The sequence below is a fragment of the Arvicanthis niloticus genome, chromosome 9 (assembly GCF_011762505.2).
Source record: "Arvicanthis niloticus isolate mArvNil1 chromosome 9, mArvNil1.pat.X, whole genome shotgun sequence".
Classification (NCBI taxonomy): Eukaryota; Metazoa; Chordata; class Mammalia; order Rodentia; family Muridae; genus Arvicanthis; species Arvicanthis niloticus.
In genome coordinates, this window is record NC_047666.1 from 24,877,083 (window position 1) to 24,889,168 (window position 12,086).

Here is a 12,086-nt window from a genome sequence, read left to right on the forward strand (position 1 = left end):
GAACAGAAAACAACCATTTTGCCTCCTAGACTGATGGGTCTAAAAACCTCACCAGGTCCCATGTGTGGCTCACTCCACAGAGCTTCCTCCTCCCTCAACCTCCCTTGTCCTCATCCTCCTGCCTGTGGTTAATCTTGACCTTTTGTTCCTTGGCTTTAGTCCCCTGAATGCTCCAAAGGTTCTGTGTCTCCAGCCAGGTCTCTCCCCAGGGCTGTGAACAACCACCTCTGATTGACTAGGTAACGTCTCAATATTTAACTATACTTGAAGGAGTTAAAATGCAAAGCAGGCAGAGACCTAGCCTGTGACCTCAGTCAAGGTGGCTATAAGTACTATTTGCAGTTGCCCCTTGGTGCCATTTAAATAAGGCAGAAACACTCATTTGTAGGAGTAAACCTCTCTCTTAGGCATGGAAGGAGAAATGGAAGTTCTTCCTTATGCTCTGGGACTAGAGAGTCGGACACCACACCAGTGACAGCAAGCTAGCCATCCTAGTTCCTGAACTTGGTCTCCAGGTCTCCTAGTTAATTAATTAGTACTTCAGCGATTACTTCTGTTGACAGCCTTGGTGATTTTTGGCAAGGTTGGGTCAGCTCAAGCAAGTCTAGACTCATATGGCAAATTCCCCTGGCTTCTGGGACACAAGACATGATCCCTGTACTGCAGAAGTAGTGCCTCGTTAGAATTAATTGGGAGGGTGAACAAAGGAGTGAGCACCTCCCAGCCAATTGGCTTTGGTGCCATGGGTTGCAGACAGGCCTCAAAATACCCTATAATAATGTCCAGGTGGGGCTGAACCCTGCTGGGGAAGATACAGCTGAGTGGGGAGTTCTGAAGAACATGTTCCTGCCCTCCCTTCTGAAGGACAAAGGCCTCACACTGTTCTTCCCAAGCCATTAGAGCAGGCGAGGGGGACAGAGGAGTCTGGGCCTTGACTAGAGAGAGAGCCTCTTGGAGCAGCTGACTGGTCTCCTATCTGTATGGGTGTGGTCTCCAGAGTGTCCCCTCCTATCAACACTGGCTACTGACTATCTGTGACTGAGGGCTGGTGCCATCCATGGTTGTTGACAGCTTTCTTTTCCAGTAAAGCCAGGAGAATGACTCATGGGATGACCCTTTCCACTTGGAACAGCTTCTAATGTGGTGATCTGGGGGTTCTCTGTTCTGGGTCCCTTCCACAGGGAGAGCTTCCAGCACATTGGTGCCCCCAGAAACCTCAGAATAACCTTTGCCCTGTTTCCAGGGCTTATAGGTGCCTACAGCCCTGCGCTCCAGTGGGAGTTCCTTGGCTCAGCTTTCCCAGGAGAAAGCTGGGGACACGGGGAACTGAAGGCTCACATCACACACCAGTTTGCAAGCCTGAGTGTCCCAAACTTGGATGCTTAGTAGGGGCCAGTGATTCTAGCTTGGACACTGAGCTTTCAGCCCTCACTAAAACCCCTGTGGCCATTGTCCCCAGGGACCCTGGCTTGCCTTCCATTTGGGGCACTCCTTGAAGCAGGGCTGGACCTCAAATCACTCATTCAGAAGTGGCCTTCCCTAGTCATGAGCTTAGCTGTTGTCAACAGCAGTTTGGCTCTGTGCACTCTTGGCCCTTGCCTCTGATTGGTCATGACCCATACCCCCACTTACAAGTGCACCTGCCACCCACCCACCCTTTCCACCAGCTACTAGGAGCACAGGGCGCGCACACACACACACACACACACACACACACACACACACACACACCATTTTCTCCTTATTTAAAAGCAAGCAAGCAAACAAACAAACAAAAAACCCAAATAAATAAAAGCTCTGGAGGTCTGTGGTAGCTCCCTGCCAGCCTCACTCTTGCTTTCATAGTCTAAGGACAGGGACACTCACTAACCTCAAGTACTTTGGACATTCCCATCTCAGTGAGTCTGGCTCTGCCATCCTGTCCCTGCTGCCTAGGACACTGTCCTAGATTGTAGACCTGGACGCAGCTCCCCACAGGGTACCTCCACTAACATGGCTCATGGGTTCCTCCCATCCACAGGTCTAACTGACTCAACTCTGTCCTACCTCAATCCTTCCCTCTTCCCGTCTCCATCTTATGACAATGTGACTACATCTATCTTCTGGTTTTAAAACCAGAAAGCCAGGCGCACATCCTGCCGGCTCCCTTCCCCTCCTGCTGCATGCAGTTCTTCACGAAAATCCCAAGGAAGCGGCTGCCCCACTCTCCCAATGGCCCCACTTCTCAATGCCCACTGCCAACAGCCTGGTCCAAGCCGCCATCATCTCTCACTGGATGCCCGCCACAGCTTCCTGATGGTTCCCTCTCCAGAGCTCCAACTCAGCTTCACGAAGCATCCATGGAGACCATCCGTTCACAATCAAGAATCCTTTGTGCAGCTCTTTGGATGCCATCTCCCCTCTGCTTCAGCACCACCCAGGTCCAGCGTGCTTTACCCAACTCACATCATCTCTCTCCACTCTTGCTCACAGAGCAGACCTCACTCAGGTATCAAATGTCATGTACTGCCTGACCTCAGAACCTTAACACCAGCTGATCCCTAGCTTGTGGGTCCCCCAAGACCCTGCTCACTAGGTCAACTCCAACCCAGCTTGCAGTCCCTGGGAATGCACCACTTCCCTTCAGATTGACCCAGCTGCCTCTTTCCTTCCACCCTAACCTTTCTTGAGCTTCATCTGCTGTTCGATAACATCCTGTATTGCTGTTTGACAGTCATCTTGGAGAGGTCTAAGCTTCAGCCAGATTCATTCACTGAATTGATGAATTGATTGATTTTAAAGAAAGATTCTCACTCTGTAACTCAGGCTGGTCTCCAAGTGACTTTGTAGCTCAAGCTGGCCTCAAACTCACAGCAGTCCTCCTGCCTCGTTTCCTCCACCCCAACCCTGCCATAGCCTGAAAGGTTGGTATTACAGACATGAGCCATCACACCTGGCTTCATGCATGGCTCTCACCACAGAGCCCTGCTCAGTACTGGCAGTCAGTACTGGGTTAAGTCTTTGATAATAAATGACTCCTCCCTGCCCTGCCCTGGACCCCCACTGACCTCTGACATCTGCGGGAAAAGGCTGATGGCCAGTGGCAGGGCCAGGCCGAAGGCTGCCAGGCACACGAGGCTATGCACAGGTAGGAGTAGCCGTGGGCGCGCTTGCAAGAGAGCTGTCCTGCGGAGAGAAGGAGGGCCACATGAGATACATAGCCTAGGCTGGCTGGCCATGAGCTGCCAAGCTGGGCCCATGCTACCTCAGCAGCCCAGTAAAAGAGTGGGCACTGTCTTTGGGGCTTCTGTTAGTTACCTCTGCTTTCCCCATATGTGGCTATGAAGGACAGTGATGAACCCAGCCAGGAACCCTCAGCTACTTAAATCATAAACCAATTCTTAGAGTGGCCCACCCATCTACAAAGTGTCTAGCCCCTGTACATGTTGATGGGGAGGAGTGGACAGAAGTGACTGTCATCCCTGGCTCCTGAAGAAACACACACAGATGACAGGTGACCTTTCGATATACCAAAGAGCAGGAAAACCCCAGGATGTGCCATCTAGAAAGTAGAAACAGAATACACTTGTGTATGCACACACACACAGACACACACACAAATACACACATGTGCATGTACAAACACATGCATGTGACGAGGGATATGCAGTCCTGTCCTGTGCATGAAAACGGAAGACATCCCACTGACTACCACTTCCATCCAAGGGCCATGGGGTGGACAGGCATAGCCATGGGTCATTCTGCAGGCAGCTGCCTGGACTCTAACACGCTGTGGTGGCCATCAGCCAAGCTGCTCCTGGCTGCTGACTTCAGAACTCTTTGACAGCTATACTTTCCTGCATGATGCAGTTGTCACACACTCCCTATGGCAGGTTTGCGGGGAGGACTTGATGTGCTGAGTTTGAATGAGTTCCTGGGACTGAGGTGGGCCACCCTAGCTGACAAGTATATATTCACCACACTTACCGGAAAACACCATTTGTCAGCATCTACGGAATTCTACCCCTGGAAATTGGGTAATGCCAGCAGGATCGAATACCTGAATTATCCGCTAGAGATTTTAGTTGGACCCTAAACCCGACCTCTGTGGCCACAGCAGCCTCACAGGACCAGCCCGTGGAGATAGATTACAACAGAAGTTCTTACCCTTCCCCCACTGAAGCAGGTCTGGCTCCAGTCATAGAGGGAGAGGCCCTTGCCGTACGCAGTCTAGATCTTATGTGTCTTCAAACTACCATACTTTAAAGGCTTAGTCTCTAGTCTGATCATGTTGGGAGATGGCAGCCGCTAAGAGCTAGGGTCCAGTGGGTGGTCTCAGTTCACAGAGGTGAGGTGCTCACTTCTTCAGGGACATAAGGAAAGTCTAGTCCCTTTCCTGCTACACATCCCACTCTGTAAAGGGACCAGGTTTGCTCTGCTTCCTCTTCACACCAAGTTGGCCTGATGCCCCAGAGGTTAGGCTAGATTACAGGTGAAATCATCGGAAACTGAGAGTCAAAATAAATATTCTCTACCTTATCTCAGATGTTTATCCAAATGAGGGCACACTGACTAATCCATCCCTCTGGAGTCCCAGTGATGGGGGCAGGCAAAGCCCCTCGCACTCTTACCTTCTGGGGCAAACTCAAGAACACCGGCCCCCTCAGCAGACAGCACCATTGAGAGCAGCAGTTGTCAGACTCTCAGTGCACACTAGAATGGTCTAGTTAGAAGTGGCTCTTGATTCCATGGGGCCCTCCTTCAGCTGGCATTAGACCCAGGAACTGGCATTCATGAATCTCCAGATCACACCTCTGAGAGGCGGCTGCCTTTCCATGTTCTCACTCAGGTGTTAACCAAGACCCAACTGCTTATCAATTCTAAGCAAATCCAAAGGTCAGCCAGCGCAGCAGCAGGTAAGTGTACATCGTCCTTGCAGGTGCTGCTGCTACCTACACAAAGGATGTGAAATCCTGGCAGGAGAATTGTTCTCTTACCCTTCTTGGCTGGCCCAGACCCCGTTCTCTGTGTGAATGTTGGATAAAGCCTAGGTTGAGTTACTGGGGACTGAGGTAAGGGGTCCCCAAGGAATAAGAGGAACAATACAAAGGGTGCCAAAATCAAGCTCAACTCCAAGAGGAGTAGCACCCCATTATCCTTCTAGTTTAGACTTCCTGTGGGGTCACAGCAAGATTGGAATGAGGCCAAGACCATCCCTGATCATCTTCTCATGCCTGGGACTCAGGGCTGTCTTCCTGGTCCTGTGGCAGTTCTCCAAGTGTGTACAGTTCCTGGAGGCACAGCCCTGAGGGTCACCTAGAGCAGGGAAGGGTGACAGGTCCTCTGGGACTTACTGGAAGTAACACTGGACAAACTCCCATCCATGGGGACTATGACCTTGACCCCTCTCAGGAGAGGCTGAAGTCCCCTGTGTGCAGGTGGGTCCAGGGAGCCCCAGGGGTGCAACCTTTGGGAAGCCTGGGGAGTCTAGTCCAGAGCCCCCAAGAGAGAACCCAGCAGGATGGGGGGAGGGGAGAAGAGGGAAATGGCAGGCAGGGATTGGAAAGGCAGCTGGGGGAGTTAAAATATGCAGACAGAGAGATGTGCGAATGCCTGGAAAAAGGGAAGACCCGGATCACAGGCAGTGAAGGAGCTGGGGGAGCGGACTCAGGATCTACCGTGAGTGGGGCCTGGACCTCCAGCCAGTTTCCTCCCATCCACATTCACTCTCCCAGTGTATCCTGACCCAGGGTTGCAAGGCTTGGGGAACAAGCTATGGCCTTTCTGTCCCTACACTGACACCTGCCTCCGTACTGATGGATTGAATCTGTGGGTCCCCCCAGCCCTGGATCTGAACTCAGCTTCCTGGCTGGTAGGGTCTACAGGGGAAGGTGTGGAATAAGAGGTTAAGGGGTGGGGGGAGGGGTGCTTCCAGCGTAGGTGGAGGTCCCTCACTTCACACTTCAGACTTCTTTTGGTCTCAGTGGCAGGGACAATGGGACACACAGAGTTTCTTTCCACCGCTGTCTAATCCTAGCTGGAGGCCCAGACTCAAGACCCCAGTGCTCCTGCCAGAGAGGACAGATAGACTGAGGCCAGAGGCAAGCAAGGCTGCTGCCACACAACAGCTGGTCCCCCCCATCGCTGTGCATTCCTTCAGCGCTTGCAACGCAGCCCTACTTTGCGCTCCATTAATTTGCAAGTCAGCTGCTTTGTAAGTGTGCTTTTGTCTATTCTCCCTGGCTGTCCAGACTTCCTCACCCAACCTGGCTCCGGAGGGTGGGGCCACCCCCTCACTAGCCCAAAATCCTGCACCGACGAACTCTGGACAGCACAGCTGCCATGCTGCAGGAAAACGAGATGTTGGAGTGGTGATAAATGCCAAGCCTGGAAGAGCAAGAAGGGCAATGTTCTCATTTTTTTTATGTGGGAAACTGAGGCTGGAAGCGGGTACTTCCTACTAGGGGTCTCAGCTGGCTCTGCTCCAGTGCCTGCCTCTCCTGCCATCCGGTCCTGTGGTTTTATAGTGGGCATGAGATTAATAAGTCTTTGAGTGTATAAACTGAGTCTTCTCTACCTTAACATTTCTGAGGGAACTGGGATTGGACTCTTCTCCCTCAAAATCATCCCAGGAGCCCCAGGAAAGGATCAACTATTTAGTAGGCTATATGGAGCCTCAACTATCCCTACCCCACAGCTTCCTCCTGGGATGAGGCAGGCCACACAGCACCACAGACACTAGGCTGGGGAGGGTTCACAGTCAAAATAATCTCCACACCACCTCCCATAACTCCTAAAACAAACTTTAAGCCCACAGAGCAATGGCATGCCAACCCTCTTTCAAACTTTGCAAACTCAGTTCCTGTGCAAACTGGGAAGGCACCGTAGGTCATGTTTTTCTCCAGCAACCTGTGCTGATGGACGGGCCTCTGGCTGGCCTTGGATGAACCAGGCTTCTCCCCACTCCTATGTGTAGTTTTCAGGTACCTGGAAACTGTGCCGGAGGATGCTGGGTGCTCAGACAGGGAGGAGGGTTGGGGCTTCAGCTCCACGCCTGCTGGCCTGCTGTCTGCAGTGGATTTGCCTACTTTATCCCAGCAAGCCATAAAACCCATAGCCGAGGGCTTCTGGATCCCCCAGCCTGGGGAGATAAGACTCCATCCTCCCTCTGCAGCTTTTCTGAGCAGCAAGTCCTAGGCTTCCCCAGCTTCCACTGCCCTTTGATGCCTGTGTATAGAAGAAAGCTTCTCTGCCTCATCTGCCAGGTGAGGGCTCTGTCCTACCAGACTTGCACAAGTGACAGGTGACTAACCAGTTTTCAATGAGCACAGGCTTCAGCACTGCAGAAAGCTATGCCCTCTTCACTTGGCCCTGGTCTACATATCTGTCCTTTTAGTTGGGGTCTCTCATCTGAGACTCACAGGAGAAGGCTATACACAGGGCCAGATAAACAAGAACCGCCCTCTTCAAAACTATTTTTTTGCTGTTATTTATTTGTTGTAAGTTTCCATGCTAACTTTCTTTTTTTTTTCTTCCCTCCCCCCTTTTTCTTAAAGTGTTTTCAAAACAAGGTCTCACATTTTAGCCCGGGCTAGAACTCACTATGTACCCAGACCACCTTCAAACACATGGTAATAATCCTCTTGCTTCATCCTTCTGAGTTCTAGGCTACCATACCTGTTCCAGATTAATAGTTTTTAATCTTAATACAAAGGCTCTGCCCATGTCTGGGATTGAAGGGCCTCTCCTGTGGGTGTCTAGGACCTTCGTCTGTTTGTCCCAATGGGCATGCTTTCCTTCAAGCATACTGGATCCTATCGGGTCCCCACAAGAGGGAGGGGCGTCTACCTGCTGGTCAGCATATGCATGCACCAGCCTGCTCTTTGCCTCTAGCTTCATCCAGGGCCCTTCCCTGCCCCTCAGCAGGCCTGCTAGGCCTCCGTAGGCAGATGGACCCTTGTTCTTCCCTCCTTCTCTGTTCAGCCATTTCCCAGCTGCACCCCAGTCTTCACCCTCCTATTATACATGCACCAATAAATAAGTAGAAGCTCTCAACCAGGTGGCCGTGGCCCATGCCTACAGTCCCAGCACTCAGGAGACAGAGGCAGGAGGATCTCTGAGTTCGAGCCCAGCCTGGTTTCCAGGGCTTTGTGTGTGCTAACAATAGGGCTTCTCTTTCATTAGCACCGTGGTGTCCCCTGTGTCTTACGGACAGTGACATGACAGGTAGTTGTGGTTTGATCGTCCTCTGAAGGAGCCAAGGAGATTATTGTTATTCTACTTTTGCTTCATTATAATTAATTAATTAAAAAAAAAAAAGACATGTGGCCTGAGACTATGTAGACGATGCTGGCCTTGAACTCACAGAGATTCATATACTTCTGCCTCCTGAGTGCTTGGATTACAGGCAGGTGCCACCACTCCCAGCCTACTTTTGCTGGGTTTGGTTGTTGGTTCATTTTTTTGGAGACAAGATCTTAACAATGTAGCTCAGGCTGGCCAGAACTCACCATGTACCCCATGTTATCTCAAACTCATGGCAGATCTGCCTCATCGCCTGGATGGCAAGAGTGAGCCACAGTCAGCCTATACTGTTCTGGTTTTATAATTAGAGGCTCAGGGAGGTTGCAAGTCTAGGCTGCCTATCTTAGACTGACTTTACAACAGGCTGAGACTGCTCACTAACAGAGAGTGTGTTCATGCATACACATTTGCATTCATAGGGTCACACAGATGCCCACCAAAACTGCCAGCTACCCTATCCCTCCACCAGGGCAGAACCAGGCTTTTCCATGGGTGACCTGACAGCATTGAGCACCAGCCAATTGCACGGGAAAAGTTTCAACACCACCGTCCAGTACAGCAGAAGACAGAGTAGGTACCTCCCACCCCCAGAAGCACACCAGGTAGGGCGCCATGGTTCCCCACCCAGCATCCCCTCTGTTCCCACAGCCTGACTTACTTCTCCAGCATGGACATGACGATTGGAGGAAGCACCAGGATGGGCATAGGCAGAACCACACGTGTCAGAGCTGTCTCCAGTAGGGCCTGAGGATAGGGACAGTCTGGGGTGAGCGGAGAGCTTGGGGCTAAGAACATCTACTCAGGAAGCAAATCCCACCCCAAGTGTGAGGTGTGTGCACTGCTGCTCAGCACATCTGGCAGCCTGGGCTCGCTCACAGCAGCGCTCACAGAGCTGGATTCCAGACAACAGGCGACACTGCCCCACCCTCCCTCACAAGCCTTTGAGAAGAGCAGAGTCTCTGCATAGGGGAAGGGTAGCTGAGGGTAGCCTCCCCAGCCTCGGGTGTACAGGGATCAGGGGTTGGGGAAATGGTACACACAGGGCCTAAGATGCTGTCAAAACAAAGCCAGAACAAATTGCTGGAGCTTGCAGAGTTCGGGGGCTCCCAGGCTGAATGAAGCTGTGGGCTACTTTTTAAGAATACATCCCTTAAAGACAAAGATATGTTGGATCTTTGTCCCCTGGCTCTCAGTCTTTTTTATTTCTTTTCTTTCTATAGTCCCAGGCTGGCCTTGAACTATGGAGCTGAGAATGATCTTGACCTCAGACTCTCTTGCCTTCACCTTCTGCGTGCTAAGGTTGCAAGCATGTGCTACCACCCCTCCATTTATGTGGTGCTGGGGATCAAACCCAGGGCTTTGTGTGTGCTAGGTAAGTGCTCTTAGAACCGAGCTACTGCCTTGGTAAGAAAAGGCCAGCTTTGTAAGGGGCACAAGCTTTGGCTGAGTATGTTCAGGATCCAATGGAGATCTGCCCTTGTGTTTGCTTGGGGTTCCATGGGATTGTGGGAGACATAGCCTGAGGCCCAGCGAAGGGGCCATTTGTGTCTGGACAGCCACTGCACAGAGTCCCTTTGAATCCTGCTCTTAGAGGAGTGCCCAGGAATGTCTCACAACTCATAGATCCCCAAATCTCTCCAATGACACAGATAGGCCAAGCGAGGTTGAAAGCAGCCTGGGGCTGCAGAGCTGGGTGACCTACCTGAATGGGCTGTAGGAAGCACTGTCACCTCTACTGTCCTCATCGGGCACCGTGAAAGGGTGGGGCTGGGAAAGAGTAGGGCAGTTCCCCCTAATGAGGGCTGATAGTAATTAATCCTCGGGAAGAGGGTCTTTCCAGGTTTCAGAATGGGAGCCTGTGGGCAGGACGTGAAGGGCTAGAGCCAGGGCAGCGGACAAAGAGTGTACTAGTGGTATGGCATCCAGCCCTGGCCCTTACAGGATCTAAATGGGCCCTTACTTCCCCCTGAGAGGGATGAAGAAGGAAGAAAAGCTCAGAGGCTTATGAACAAGGTGTTTGCTGAGCAACCGACTGGTACATGTGTGATGGTGTACCCCCTCATGCCTGCCCCTTTGTTTCATTCCCATGACTCACAGGCTGGAGCCCAGGACAGCAGGACAAGCCACCAACCACCATCAACAGGAAGGCTGAGAAAGCACAGGACATGTATACTGGTGAGTGTGTGTGTGTGTGTGTGTGTGTGTGTAAAACACAAGTGCTATAGTGGGCAGGGCTAGTGAAGAGGGTCTTATAAGGAACCATTAGCAGGGGCCACAGCATCTCCCACAGCCTGAAGCCTCAGCCTTAGCAGCACTGTTGCTCCCAGAGAGGTAACGCCCTTATACCACTGCCTGCAGCTTCCCATTCACAACCACAGAGTTGCGAAGGCCTAGGGCACCGGAGAGAAAGCCCTGGGGAGGCTCCTCTGCCCTCTCCAATTAACACCTCTGAGGAAGAGCTAGGTCCTGAGGGGCTGGGATAAAAAAAATGGGGACATTTCACAGTGGAGACAAGAGGGAGGAGGTTGGAGAGCAGTGAAGGACTGTGGAGGAGAACAAGCCTGACAGGGAGTAGTCTTTGCGGCCAAGGGCTCACACAGATGAGAGATGGCAACTGGAATGAGGAGGAGGAATCAGCTAGCGAGGCAAGCCGAGGTTCTATGCCAAGAAGACCTCAAGGAGTACACAGGCTATGTACAGCAGCATCAACTCATTCGTGCAGGGCTTAGCCCCTGGGAAACCCACGTGTCTGGCTGCGATCTTTGAGGATCCCACGAGGTTACCATCAGCATCCAGGACATCGATTCCTTCCTCTAACTCCCCATACCGCATCAGGACCACGTTGCAGATATTGGCACTGGCTGGAGAGAAAGGAATACAGAGAAGGCTAGTGAGGCACGGATGGCTTCCCACCTGGCTCCGCCCTCTAGCCAGGGCTCTCAGCCACCAAGAGTTCTGTGAGTCTAGAAAGGTGGAGTCCTCTGTTTTGCTTTCCGACCGGCAAAAGATCCTAAGGCCCTTCGAGACCCAGGAAGCATAGACCAAAAGTAACAGGTGGAAATATGGCGAAGGCTTTGGGAGCTGCCACCTATAGAGGGCGCTGCTCACCTCTCTTCTGGGCCAGGTCTCCAGGCAGGGGAAGCAGATGTGCGTGTAGAGAGAGCTCTCTGGCCCTGAGACGTATCTCCCTGCGGCCTGATGTTCCACCGACAACAACTCAGTCCCTTGGCCATGAAATGCTTTTAAATGCCACTCCCCAAATTCAGTCCTGCATGTCTCACTAGAGCAAACCAAAAGATGGACATTCACAACAGCAGGCAACAGAGCCGACCTCCGTTCTTGCCGACCATCACCTCCTCATCATATGAACGGGACACAGGCTCAGAGAGCAAGGGTGACTTAAGTGAAGTCAACAGCAAAGTGGAACAGAGTGGAAAGGCTTCCTGAACCTCAGGTACCCAGAGACGGGGTCTGGGGGGAGCAAGCAGAGTCTTCCAGTGGTTGAGCTGCTCCCCTTGGCCACACCTCTCCTTAGTCTCAGCTGAGATTTTGGGGACCTAAGGTTGACAGGAGGTTCCTGGATCCTTAGAGAAGCACTAGATGAAGGCGGCTGGTACAGTTGCCCTGATCCCTTCACAGGAACTCACAGGCCAGGCCTCCGATGGCGGTGTACTGATATAGATCTGGCCTGAAGTCCTCCAGCCCTGCTTCATGATGGAAATGGGGAGACTTGGGGGTGGTAGGTGGGTGGTGGGAAATGTGGGGGGGGGGGTGACAAATGCAGAGCCTGCCTGCTCCACTCC

General features: G+C 52.1%; 1 protein-coding gene across 4 annotated transcripts in view; it reads right to left on the bottom strand.

Moving 5' to 3' along the window:
- Sfxn5 (sideroflexin 5) overlaps positions 1 to 12,086 on the bottom strand; it is a 120,286-nt gene that overhangs the window by 13,775 nt on the left and 94,425 nt on the right. For 3 of the 4 annotated variants that reach the window (XM_034512092.2, XM_076940007.1, XM_076940008.1), the window contains 3 exons: positions 11,029 to 11,144; positions 8,942 to 9,027; positions 3,048 to 3,165 (listed from right to left, as the gene is read on the bottom strand). In XM_034512092.2, the coding sequence (XP_034367983.1) occupies positions 3,048 to 3,165; positions 8,942 to 9,027; positions 11,029 to 11,144 (320 nt within the window). The remainder of the gene's footprint in view (positions 1 to 3,047; positions 3,166 to 8,941; positions 9,028 to 11,028; positions 11,145 to 12,086) is intronic. The other variant, XM_034512095.2, reaches the window with a different exon arrangement.